The sequence below is a fragment of the Chelonoidis abingdonii genome, chromosome 3 (genome assembly GCF_003597395.2).
Source record: "Chelonoidis abingdonii isolate Lonesome George chromosome 3, CheloAbing_2.0, whole genome shotgun sequence".
Lineage (NCBI taxonomy): Eukaryota > Metazoa > Chordata > Testudines > Testudinidae > Chelonoidis > Chelonoidis abingdonii.
In genome coordinates this window covers 32,924,219-32,937,615 of record NC_133771.1, presented here as the reverse complement: position 1 = coordinate 32,937,615, position 13,397 = coordinate 32,924,219, and the positions used below count along the sequence as shown (strand labels likewise).

The 13,397-nt window shown below is 42.5% G+C and overlaps 2 protein-coding genes across 3 annotated transcripts in view; one reads left to right on the top strand and one right to left on the bottom strand.

Moving 5' to 3' along the window:
• Positions 1–13,397, bottom strand: part of ADAM17 (ADAM metallopeptidase domain 17) — a 443,735-nt gene that overhangs the window by 127,509 nt on the left and 302,829 nt on the right. The window lies entirely within an intron of this gene.
• Positions 1–13,397, top strand: part of ASAP2 (ArfGAP with SH3 domain, ankyrin repeat and PH domain 2) — a 192,536-nt gene that overhangs the window by 54,089 nt on the left and 125,050 nt on the right. For both annotated transcript variants that reach the window (XM_032795190.2, XM_032795188.2), the window contains exons 4-5: positions 6,986–7,060; positions 9,918–9,967. In XM_032795190.2, the coding sequence (XP_032651081.1) occupies positions 6,986–7,060; positions 9,918–9,967 (125 nt within the window). The remainder of the gene's footprint in view (positions 1–6,985; positions 7,061–9,917; positions 9,968–13,397) is intronic.

The following is a 13,397-nucleotide window of genomic DNA, read 5'->3' as shown; positions in this document are numbered from 1 at the left end:
GACGGAAGGGACGCATACTTCCACATAGTGATCTAACCGCCACACAGGCACTTCCTACGCTTTGTGGTCAGTCAATGACACTTCCAGTTTACCAGCGTCCCCTTTGGACTGTCCATGGCACCAAGGCTATTTACAAAGTGTATGGCTGTCATAGTTGCCTCGCTCCATCGACATCGGATCCAAGTGTTTCCGTACCTCAACGACTGGCTCATTCGGGATCGATCCGAGCTCCAGGTGCAATCCCATGTTCAGTTCACCTTGAGCTTGTTCAGACAGCTGGGCCTGCTGTACAATGTCGAAAAGTTCACTTTGCAGCCGACCCAGAGAGAGACCATCTGCTCTATGCCTTTCCTCCATTCCCATTGGTCCACAAGGTCCTTCTCAAATTGCGAAGAGACAAGGCCCGCTTAATCTTGATCGCCCTGGCATGGCCCAGGCAACATTGGTACACCACTCTCCTTGATCTGTTGGTGACCACGCCACTTCCACTCTCGTTGTGGCCGGACCTGGTCATTCAGGAGCATGGACGACTTTGTCATCTGGACCTGCAGTCCCTCCCTCTCACAGCATGGATGCTGCATGGCTAACTCAATCTGAACTGCGTTGCTCCCGCTCAGTGCAGCACGTACTTGTGGGTAGCAGAAATCCCTCTAGTAGGTCCACGTATCTGGCCAAGTGGAAGTGTTTCTCCTGCTGGTGTGCCCTGAGCAATACTGCCTCTCTAGAGGTGCCAGTACCTACCATCCTAGATTCTCTTGTCCTTGAAACAGCAAGGCCTAGTAGTTTCATCCATCAGAGTACAACTAGCAGCAATTTCAGCCTTCCACCTGGGCAAAAATGGGTGCTCGGTTTTCTCCAATCCCATGGTCAGCAGGTTCCTCAAGGGATTGGAACATCTGTACCCACAAATTCAGCATCCGGCCCATACGTGGGACCTCAACCTGGTCCTAACCAGGCTCATGGGTGCCTCGTTTGAGTCGATGGCCACTTGCTCGCTTCTGTACCTTTCCTGGAAGATAGCTTATCTCGTCGCTATCACCTTAGCGAGACGTGTGTTGGAACTTCGAGCCTTCACGTCAGACCCACCGTATACAGTGTTTCGTAAGGACAAGATACAGCTGTGACCACACTCTGCCTTCCTTCCTAAGGTGGTGTCTGTCTTCCATGTCAATCAAGACATCTTCCTTCCGGTCTTCTACCAGAAGCCTCACATTTCTTGACGAGCGCAACAGCTGCATTCCCTAGTGTCCGGACCCGAAAAAGGTTGGGTTCGGTTAAGTTCTTTTTGATCCAGTGAGGAAAAAACCGCGAGACCAGACAAACTGGCAAGCTTAAACAATAAGTGATCTTTATTGACTGGGATAAAAAACACAACTGGGGCTGGGGAGGAGCACTTTTACCAACTAACAGAAACAAACTATTTATATGCAGAAATACACAACTGAATACTTCATAGCCAACTAACAGCACTATGAATATGAGAAAACTGTACACAATCCTAGGATAAACTATTTACATCTATTAACACCAAATCAATCTTTTACAAGCAAACAAATACACCAATCAAATGAATTATGCGTGCACTTAACCAACCATTATTATTACAGACACTATTAGAAACTTTAGCATCTTTCAATAAATCAGATTCGGACCACTATACATAAACTTATGGACGACAGGACACACAGACTTTATCACAGCACCAGCAGTTTTAAGTGGTGGTATCCAGACTAAGGGAAACAAGACCAAGCGGAAGTTCAGGCAAAAGCACAGACATTAGCAAAACATTAGCCAAAGTCCAATTCCAGATGCAGCTGACCAGCAGAGCAGACACCAGACTGCAATTCGGAATCCGGGAAATAAATAAGCAATCCGTAGCCAAAATCCGAGAAAATACGTGCCTAATCATATTATCCATGGTAGAACCCAAGAGAATAATATACACATGGCAGAACACCAAGAAATAAATAAGTAGCATGGGCAGAACCAAGAACTGAAAAAAAACACACGTCCGCAGCCGGCTATAACTCCTGGGTGAGCCCCCACACTGAAGGGTTGATCAGGTCGTTCAGTCAGTTACAACGGACACTCCCAACAGACCCTGGTTGAGGCATAGTTTTATTCCAGGACTGAAAACACATGGCACAATTTGATTTTGGTCCCTAGCTCCCCCATCCCTCCAGGTTCCAGATGTTGCCCCCTAAATGCAGATTTGCAGAACGGCACACAAGAGCTGCTAGACAGCTCACACAGACACACTAGCTTAGGTTTGCACACCAACCCTATGCTGACCTTGTGAACTGTATACCATTGGTCAGACTGGGCCCCTTGAACAAGGCACTGTGGTATGCCCAGGCCACTAACCTGACCCCTGGTGCTGGGCAGAAGAGCAAGGAGACTGCACACGGCCCTAGCCTAACCTTTAGGTGACCAGGCAAAAAAGAGCGGGAATCTGCACACGGCCCTCAAGGTAACACACAGTGTTAGTGTTACCTTTGGATGACCTACAATTGGCCATACAGACGCCATCTTAAGGCCCTGCAGGCCGCCATCTTAGGCCAGAAGTCGTTGGGCTCCGACACCTAGATGTTCGCAGGGCCCTTGCCTTTTACATCGAATGAACAAAACCCTTTAGGAGGATGACCCAGCTGTTTGTAGTGGTGGCAGACCGGATGAAGGGCCTCCTGGTCTCCACACAGCGCATCTCGTCCTGGATTACATCATGCATCCGTGCATGCTATGACTTGACTGGTGTCCCAACTATGCACCTTATTGCCCACTCTACTAGGGCTCAAGCTTCGTCCTCCGCCTTCCTGGCTCATGTGCCCATACAGAAGATCTGCAGGGCAGCAACTTGGTCATCAGTACATACCTTCGCTTCCCACTATGCAATAGTGCAGCAGTCCAGGGGTGATGCTGCATTTGGTTCAGCGGTCCTTCACACCGCGACATCTCACTCTGACCCCATTGCCTAGGTAAGGCTTGGGAGTCACCCAATTGGAATTGATATGAATAAACACTTGAAGAAGAAAAGACAGTTACTCACCTATGTAACTGTTTTTCTTTGAGATGCGTTGCTCATATCCATTCCAAATCCGCCCCACTTCCCCTCTGTCATAGTAGCCGGCAAGAAGGAACTAAGGGGGCGTTGAGTCGGCAGGGTCATATATCCAGTGCCATAAGGGCACCACTCCAGGGGGTGCCTCAGCCTATCCATCGAGTGTTACTAAGGTAAAAATCTTCCGACAATCGTGCACGCGGCGCGCGCACACCTAATTGGGATGGATATGAGCAACACATCTCCAAGAACAACAGTTACAAAGGTGAGTAACTGTCTTTTTCTCAACCTCCTATGCATGTCATCTCGACCACCAATCATCCTCCCAACACTTCCCAAGCCCCTGACCCAGTGAAATGGGAAGATGAGGTGCCTCTATCCATGTCCTCTCCACCTCAGAGTGTGGTATTTGGATGGGGCATCATCCTTAGAACATTCATGCTCCATAGTCATATGAGACATCCTCTCTAATAGCAGAAAGGACTCTACTAGAAAATGTTACCTAATTAATTGGAAGTGCTTTTCTTGTTGTGCCTATCAAAGTGTCATTCTCTAGAAATACAAATATGCTTCTCATCTTGGACTGGGTGCTATCTTTGAAGACATCATATTTGTCCATCAGCTCCTTCTGAGTCCACTTGGCGGCAATCAGTTCATTCCATCCACCTTCTCAGGGCTTCTCAATCTTTGCACCAATAAATTCTGGAGTGGAAAGGCCTAATAAGAATGTTCCCTCATATTCAGAAGCTGACTACCCAGTGAGACCTAAAGTTTGTTCTCTCAGTACTCACAACCTCCCCCCCCCCCCCCCACCGGCCTTTGATCCTTTTGGTTTCTTGTTTCATGTCTCTTCTTTCCATGAAGGTCGCTTTCCTTGTAACCATCACCCCAGCTAAAGAGGTTGGCAAACTTGGAGCGATGATGGCAGGTCCTCTGTTCCCTGTGTTCCATAAGGGTAAGGTTTCTTTGTGTCTACATCCCAGATTCAGCCCCAACTAGTTTTGGAATTTCACCATAACCAATTGATTAACCTGTGTGCTTTTCTTCCCAAAACCACATACTTCCACAGAGGAACGAAGACTCCACTCCCTCAACATTTGACTGGCCTTGGCCTTTTACCTTCAGAGCACAAAACCGATCAGAAAATCCCTGAGACACTTCATCATCATAGTAGAAAGAGTCAGAGGACATGTCATCTCCACCCAGAGAATCTCCAAATGGATCTGTGTTTGTAATCTACTCTATCAGCTGTTGAACCTCCTCTCCCATCTGCTGTTGTATAAGAATCATTCCACCAGAGAGCAAGCCACAACTGTGGCATCTCTTCAGGAGGTACTTGTCATAGAATATCAAGGTTGGAAGGGACCTCAGGAGGTCATCTAATCCAACCCTCTACTCAAAGCAGGACCAATTCCCAGACAGGTTTTTACCCCAGTCACCTAAATGGCCCCCACAAGGATTGAACTCATAACCCTGGGTTTAGCAGGCCAATGCTCAAACCACTGAGCTATACCTCCACCCTTCTCCTGGATATCTGTAAAGCAGCCACAGGAGGCTTCATTCACGCATTTGCCAGACATGCCTTGGTGCCAGGACTCTTCTGCTGATGCCACATTTGGGATTGTGGTACTCTGCTGAGCCCTACCATCTATACGCTCGCACCCTCATCCTACTTAGGTACTTTTTGTCAATCACTTGAAGTGTAATACAGTAGGGACCATTTCTCGAAGAAGAATGGAAGGTTACTTACCTGTAACTGGAAGTTCTTCAATATGTGTGATCCCTGTCTGTATTCCACTACCAGCTCTCCCTCCCTTCTGCTTTTGATCTTATTTGATTCATGGTGGAGAAGGAACTGGAGAGGCAGTTGGACCAATTGACGCAACTTTCAAATTCTCCAGCTCCGAACACATGGTGTGCATGTTTAACTCTCAGTGGAACATAGATAGGTACCACACATCTTCAAGGACATCCAGTTTACAGGTAAGTAGCCTCCCCTTTCATCATGTTTGAGCGCAATTATGTTGATGTGTAGATAATGGAATGCTAACCATGACTTAGCAGTCAGTGTGGAGCAGACAAATCATTTTCAGCACTGTGTCCCTAATCCATGTAAAAACATTACTGCTACCAATTTTTATTTTTCATGTGAAATTAATTCACATAAAAAGAGACCGCTTATGAGTCATTGAGACTAAATGACCTCTTATCTACTGAAAAGGTGCAATGTGATTGGTCAAGTGAAAATGTGTGTGCTGCCACCAATGTACCTCATCCCCCCCGTGAAGAAACCATCTTTAGGCTTGAGGGTATAGTCAGATCTCCAGGCCTAATTACCCTTTGACCTCTCTTCTGAGGCTTATATCAGTAAGTGTCAAGTGTGTTGATGATGATTTTTTTTTTACATGCATAGCTGCCCTCTGAGGACAGTATTGAGACCACTGAGATCATTTCGCTTAAGCCACCAACGAGCCATTAGATGGTAACTCTTGATATGTACTGTTCTGGGCTGGAAATGAATCCCTTCTCTGCAATTATACTGCTTCAGACTCCTTTCTTGAGGTTCCCGTTTGCATCTTCCTCTTTCTGGCTGCAGGAAACTAGATGGGACTCTCTTGAGAGATTGTTAGCACTGCTTAAGTGACTGTAGGATTTGATATTAGGTGATATAAAGTTCTTTGTATACACTGAGCACTTTTGAAAATCCCACCCATTGTACACATTTCTGTGCATTGCCTGGTTTCTGTGGGTGGAGGATGGGGTGGGGAAATCTTCCCTTAAAAAAGTCCTCATGTGTTAACATAAATTAATCTTTTTCATTGATGCAGTTGTTTTACACCATCTCTTACTCTCAATGCAATATGTATATTTGTACTAAGTTAAAATTTAACATAGTGCCCACAGCTTGAACATTGTGCCTGAATCATATGATGAGATGAAACACTTTATAGAGGTTTACTGGTATCTGCTACACATGGTCATACAGCATTATTTCTTGCTTTAGTTATTTTGTTTAATCAAAATGTTATGTGGATGTGGCTAAAGGTATAGTATTTAAATCCAAAATTGTGCTGTCTTTTCTCCTTTCTTTCTAAATGAAATGATTTTTTCCCCCTGTGATATTTTGCTTATTTTAAATGTTACGTTGTCATAAAATCTTTAGTACCTTTTCCAAAATTAATATTTTTTCTGTTTAAAAATAAATTGTTCTTGCGTACTTCCTTGAAAATCTACTCCTTTAAGAATGCATGTTACGTATATTATATATACAAACAGCAGTCTTCAAAGGGCTAGATTCTGCCTCCTTTATGTTGGATAGTACCTTACTCTGTTAGTATTCCCTGCAATATAAATAGGAATTACTGCAGCATAAGGCGCTAATCAGCATGAGAAAGGGGGACAGTCTCTCATGTTAAATTGATAATCTGTAAGGTCTTGGTCCTGCAAAGATTTGATATGTATGTTTGATTATACGTGTTAAATAGTTCGATTGAGTTCAGTGGGACTGCTCCTGTACTTAAAGTTAAGCATACACATAAGTCTATACTGATGTGGTTTAAGAGATTGGAAAATAGATGGTCAATAATAATAGGCTGAAATATATTAAACGTAGAAAAAATTATATTATTATAATTTAAACAGACAATTAATGGACTCATTTTGCATTCTCTACTGGATGTTGTGCTTACTGCCATCCCAGCTGCAGACATTTTGTATGTTTGGTAGTGTTCGCAGATATGTGTTCTAAGGTTCAGTCATATTGCATGTATCTTTGATTATTGGTTGTACTAATAAATACTTATTAAACAGTATTAGGAAGAGAAATTAAAACTTTTCAAATATTTCAGTGAAGCCAAAGAGCGTATATTTTTCTTTATAGTATGTTAAAAATCTTTAACTAAAGCATAACTTAAATTTTTGTTACAGATTCAGAATATGAACAACATAATCACTTTCCCATTGGACAGTTTGCTTAAGGGAGACCTAAAAGGAGTAAAAGGGGTATGGTAATCATTTATTTCTGTTTTTATAAAGTTATTTTTGGTACAAATATATATGGCTAATGTACCAATTTAATTTTAGTTGAAAAAATACATATGCTAGTATGTATTTCACTCTATGCATCTGAAGAAGTGAGGTTTTTTACCCACAGAAGCTTATGCCCAAATAAATCTGTTAGTCTTTAAGGTGCCACCAGACTCCTTGTTGTTTTTGTGGATACAGACTAACATAGCTACCCCCATATGCTAGTATACTACTTCACTACCCAGTAACTAAGGGTATGGCTACACTTGCAGCTGTACAGCGCTGGTAGTTACAGCTGTCTTCGTACAGCTGTGTAGGGAAAGCGCTGCAGTGTGGCCACACTGACAGCTATCAGCTCTGCAGTGTGGCCACATTTGCAGCACTGTTGGGAGTGGCTGAATAGGCATTCTGGGATACCTCCGAATACCTCTGGAGGCCAATTACAGCGCTTTTGGTGGCCACATTGGTGGAGCAGCGCTGCATCACCAGCTCTGCAATCGTTATACCCCAGGCAGAGCAGGAGTACAGCCAGCGCTGCAGCCAGGGAGATGCAGCGCTGTATGTGCCTTGCAAGTGTGGACGATGAGTAAGTTGCAGCACTGTAAACCCACCACCAGCGCTGCAACTCTCCAGTGTAGCCAAGCCCTAAGGGATGCCCTTGATATCAGCTGTGAACTGAGTTACTTCTTTGCCCTTGTGGCTTAGCTATAGAACAGTGTGTAGATAACTACAAAACCAAAGGACAAAGTTCCTTCAGAAGGTGTAATAATCTTGAGGCTGTGGTAGAAGATTGCAAGGATTGTACAGAGCTCAGATAAAATACGTGGAGAGAGATGCTTAAGAACTTGTGTTTAATTTAAAAGGATTACAATTAACATTATATAGCGTTGTAAATTTATTTGGAGCTTTACACTTGAGTAGGTGAAACTTTTTTCTTTAGCATGAATAAATACAGAATTTAAACCAGTAGCTGAAAAATATTATAATAATATTGTCTGGATGAGTCCTGCTTGAGGTAATAACTGTGTCCTGAGTTGAATAAACTTAGAACCCTAATGCTGATGCGTTTTTTGTAACAAATTTCTAAGCCAATGGCCTAGGAGGTTTTTTTAGCTTAGGGTCTGGTTATTAGTGAACAATGAGGAAGCAACTGGAAGCAATTGTTTCGAAATTTTTAAATTAAAGGGAGAAAAAACAGAACAAAAATCCTACAAAATAGGCTGTAAACGGCAGAAAGGTAAAATGCTTCTTTTAAAAAAAAAAAAGACAAAAATGGTCAGACCCTTTATCTTCCTTCTAGTTACCTCAGCTCTTCCTCCCCCCTTTACCTCTTTCTAACTCATTCCTGCACAACAAATCAATAACTGCAGCATATTTTTGTCTTCCTCCTTTAATAACTGAATTGGGAAAGAGATCCGAGGTCCCAATCCTTCAAAGACTTAGCAAGTATTTTAACCTTATGCATTGTGTGTAGTTGGTCCAACTGACAATGGAACTATTCACAATACATAAAGTTAAGCATGCTGCAGAATGAGGGTGTTAATGTGGGGACAAGAAACTTTCTTGTATCCCTATATGCTTGACTGCCTGAGACCATTCCATTTCAGTGTAATATTTGGGTATGTTTAATAAGATGAAATAATTTGTTTTTTATTTTCACGACTAACCTGCACAAACAAATGAGACAAGATTCATATAGTTCAGGATACTGTGCATAGCAGTACATTGCTTTTTCATGCCTCACCTTTAATTTGGTGTTTGTTCAAATGCAAAATCAGTTTATTATAATGCACTCTGCTGTATACGTTGGTTATGTTAATATTATAAACAGGTTAAAAAAAGGAGAAAGTAGAAATGCAGCAGAGTAAAAAAGAAAATGTTGTCTTTTGTTCTATAATGATTTGAAAGTGCTATGCTGATGGTTTCCTAAGCAGTCCTCCAAACGTTTATGCAAGGGAGTAGCATTACTCGTATGAGTAGTGTCATTGATGCTAAGTATTTGGAGGACTGGGCCCTCAGTCTTTACAACGCTGTTGCCTTGGTCTGAGGCTTAAGTGAATAATTATGAATATGGAATTAATAAATAATTGTTTTAAGGAAGTGTGTGGTTCCTGCTATGTATTATCAGGTTTTTTTTCTAATTTTGGTAGTTAGTAATGTTATTTGATCTATAGTGGGCTGATCTCTCTAATCATGTAATAAAACGTCAATCACGGAACAAATTAGATGCTAATAAAACAATTGAATGCCTTGTAAAAATAAGCACTTATCCAAGTTATCTTGTGCTCAGAGCCAGATCCTCTAGTTTGCTCTTCTTGAAGTCCAGGGAAATTCTGCATCTGAGTTAGGATGCAGGATTTGGGCCAGTAGGGCCCAATCCTATTCCCACTGAAGTCAAATGACTAAGTCTTTACTAAAGACTTGATTGTATCATTTAGGCAAAAGACTTTCAGGTGGTGCAGAGCTGAATTGCCTCAAGGGAAGTTTTAGAGGCTAGATGCCTTTCTGAGCTATGCAGCGTGCAGGGGGAGCATGCACATTGCCACATGTTAGGGTGTTGTTTTTTTTTTGAAGGCTGCACCATAGTCTGTTCTGCATGCAGCTATGTACTCTTGGAGTAGTAGTTAGGAAGCAGTCCTTACACACGCCTGATCTCTTTTTGCCCAGCTCTTATGTGAGCTGCACAAAGGGGGAGGGGGAGAGGAAGGGCTCCTTGTTCCCTGTCAATCCTGTACTGGCACTCACAACAGTGCCTGGGCCTGGGTGATTAGATCTACTGTGTTTTTGTAGCAAATACTTAGCCATGTTTAATGTCTTTTTCCTATGTTGACAGGATCTGAAAAAACCTTTTGATAAGGCTTGGAAGGATTACGAAACAAAAGTGTATGTATTTCCTTTTTAATAAAAGTGTAGAGCATAATTTGAAATGTAGAGGTGGTGGTGGTTTGTTATTGTAACACCTCGAGCCCCACTTGAGATCCTGAGCATAATTTCTTTCAAGGCATGTGCACAATACTAATCAGTGGAAAAATTATTTTAGAATTCTGTAGTTGATAATATAACTTATGAATTAAGTTAATTGTCATTTATTGTGCTGTGGCAATGGTGATTAAAAAATTTGTTTCATTTTTGGTAAGCTTGTGTGCTTAATAATGTTCCCATTAGAAAGCAATCATAATCAGTCCACCTTTATTACCGTCTTCACTGCATATGGGGAGAGGTACTGTTCTTTGAGTGCCTCCTGGTGTTGAGCTGTGGAATCTTCTAGAGAACAATGTCCACTGGGGTCCACTTGCACCCTTACTCCCTCCACTGGTGGAGGGTTCTGAGGGTATAAAAGAACAAGTGGCTCCAACCTCCCTTTAATTCCTTCTTAAACTATTAAAGGTGCAGTGAACTTGGATTACATACAGTGTCCTTAGCATTTGTCGTTTTTTATTTTCCTGCCTCCTCCTTCCTTTTCATGGACCATTTTCAGTTTAGTTAGTTTGATTGTTAGTCATTTCATACAGTTTATTTACTTAGCCATGCCAGACTCACACCTTCTTTGTTATTCTGAGTCTGAGCAGTCCAGAGAAGTGGGAAGGATGCCTCTTGCGCCCCTATTGATTATTGTGGGGTGGGACAGGACTTCACAAGCCCAGTCAACTAAATCTGGAAATACGTAAGTCCAGCATCAACTCTGGACATCTGCTAGCCCAAGTGGCTCTGTGCCTGGCTTAATTATGTCCTTTTCCCTTTCTTACCTGACTAGGCCTGGCACTGAAATTCTGGCAGTTGACTTGGCACTGTGGTTTCCGGACCCCTTTGGGGTGACGTGATTTGGTGCTGACATTCCATCATTGCTGATATGACACTGAGTTTGATCTTGTTCAGTGCTGAGATTCCAACACTATGGGCACCCCCAGATCCATCCAATGGCTATTATCCAGCACCATGGACCCACTTGTTGAAATAGAGAGACAGGGTTGGTGAAGTAATATCTTTCTTTGGACCAACTTCTGTTGGTGAGAGAGTCAGGCTTTCAGGCCACGCAGAGCTCTGTCTTGGTTGAAAACTTCTCTCTCACCAACAAAAGTTCTCCAATAAATGTGTTACCTCACCCACCTAGTCTCTCTAATATTCTGGGACTGATGTGGCCACATTTATACTACATGTTGTCCATGGTAGTATCATTCCCACTGCTGTCTGTGTTGTCGGAATCTGGTGCCAAGATTTTGATACTGTTGGCAGGTATACCATGTGCTTGAAGTGGATCAGAATCAGTATAACTCAGGGGTCAGCAATCTTTCAGAAGTGATGTGCCGAATCTTCATTTCTTTACTCTAATTTAAGGTTCCGTGTGCCAGTAATACATTTTAACATTTTTAGATGGTCTCTTTCTATAAGTCTATAATATATAACTAAACTATTGTTGTATGTAAAGTAAATAAGGTTTTTAAAATGTTTAAGAAGCTTAATTTAAAATGAAATTAATATGCAGAGCCCTCTGGACTGGTGGCCAGGACCCAGGCAGTGTGAGTGCCACTGAAAATCTGCTTGCGTGCCGTCTTCGGCACGTGTGCCATAGGTAGCCTACCCCTGGTATAACTGGAGTTAGGTGCCCAGATCCTTTTGAGTCAACTGAGTCAAGTGCCGTGGATCTGGCACAATTTACTCTGGTAAGCCAGTTTCTTGGCGTGGCATGGTGCTGAGTGTAAGTTGCACTAAAGTCGACCTTAGTTGATGTTGTGTATCCAACTGAAATGGCCATAAGATCCATCTGAGTCAACATAACTCGGTACCTAGACGCCACCCCTGTTATCGTGGGTAAACCATTTGTTAAAGTGATTTAGTGCCTAGTATCAATGATACCGAGTTTGGTGGATTTGCCCAAGTCCAGTGCCAGCGCAACTGACTTCTCTGACATGCCACTTAATAAAGGGCTGTTATACCTTATTTCAGCATCACTAAGGTTGCCTGATTTGTCATGGGTAGCTGAGTTTGAGTCCAAATATCCAGCATCCTTGATTTTCTGGCACCATCAACTCTATACTGAGCAGTCCAATATTGAATATCCAGCAACACAGGATCAGGAGAATCTGATGCTGTGACGCTGTCTAACATAAGTGGTTCACAGATGGACTGAAACAGGTTCTGAGAACCTAACATCATTGATTTTGGTTTTTATAGGTGGCACCATAGTTGCCTGATCCCTAAATGTTGGCATTGTGCCCTAGAGTTTCTCCAGTTGTCAGATGCGTAGTTGCATGTTAAACTGTTCAGAGATGGTGGTTTACTCCCAGAGTCATCAGTCATAGTTGACTGAGGCTCTAGGCATTCCTTTTGTGGGAGTCCCTCCAGATGAAATCAGTAGAACTGACAAATTTTCAGGCTGACAGTTCTGAGGAGGACACAGAATGGCCTTAATCAGCTATAGAATTCTTCAGCTGGGTTCCCTAAACAAGGTGTTCTTGAGAACCATCCTTGGTTCTGAAATCTTGAAACAACTTTTCCCATGCTGAGACTGAGGTAGCTCCAGTGCCTATGATGTCTCCTTCAGTGTCACAACACTTACTGGTTCTGAAAGTGACTCAGACCTCAGAGCTGGTGCTGATGGCCTGATTTTGAAACTGTCCAAGGCTGTTACTGCCTAGAGACATGTAAGTTTCAAATTTTAGTTTCAATGCTTTGTTTTGGGAGACAGGCTATAAAGAGCTTCTCTAAAGTCCACTCTAATATTGTGATGGTGGATCACTGTATCTGAATGCTTGTCCTATTTATGTACAATCAATTATATGTTGATATCCCCCAAGCTTCAAGGAGCAGCAGTTTAAAACAAATAAATACATCAATAATAAAAAAAAATTTTGGAGCTGCTGCTGGGACCACACTGCCTTGGTAACAAAGGACTCAATTCAGGTTGAATTGGGCCTTCTGATGCTTTAGTCCTGGAGCTTATTCTACTGCAGCGCCAGAAAGACTTTGGATTTTCCTCCTCAGTTTGAATATTACAGGCCATTTGTTTCAGGTGCAGCTCAAAAGTGTTTTCATCTTTTTGTAAATTTACCTGAGCTTGAATCTGCAGGTAATGACAATGCTCAGTGCGAAAGCACTTCAACTTGTAAATTTGGGATTATCAACTGAGATTGAAAACACTGGTTGCTTGGAATTGTTGGTTTGTAGTGCTATTCCTTGGTTGCTCAGCACATGAAAATTGTTATCTGCATAGTGACATTGGTATCAAATTGCCTCTTTCTACAGGACTAGCTCCAACCTTGTATTGTTAGTCCAACTAATCAGGGGTATCCACAAGATTATTCCCTATTTAAGC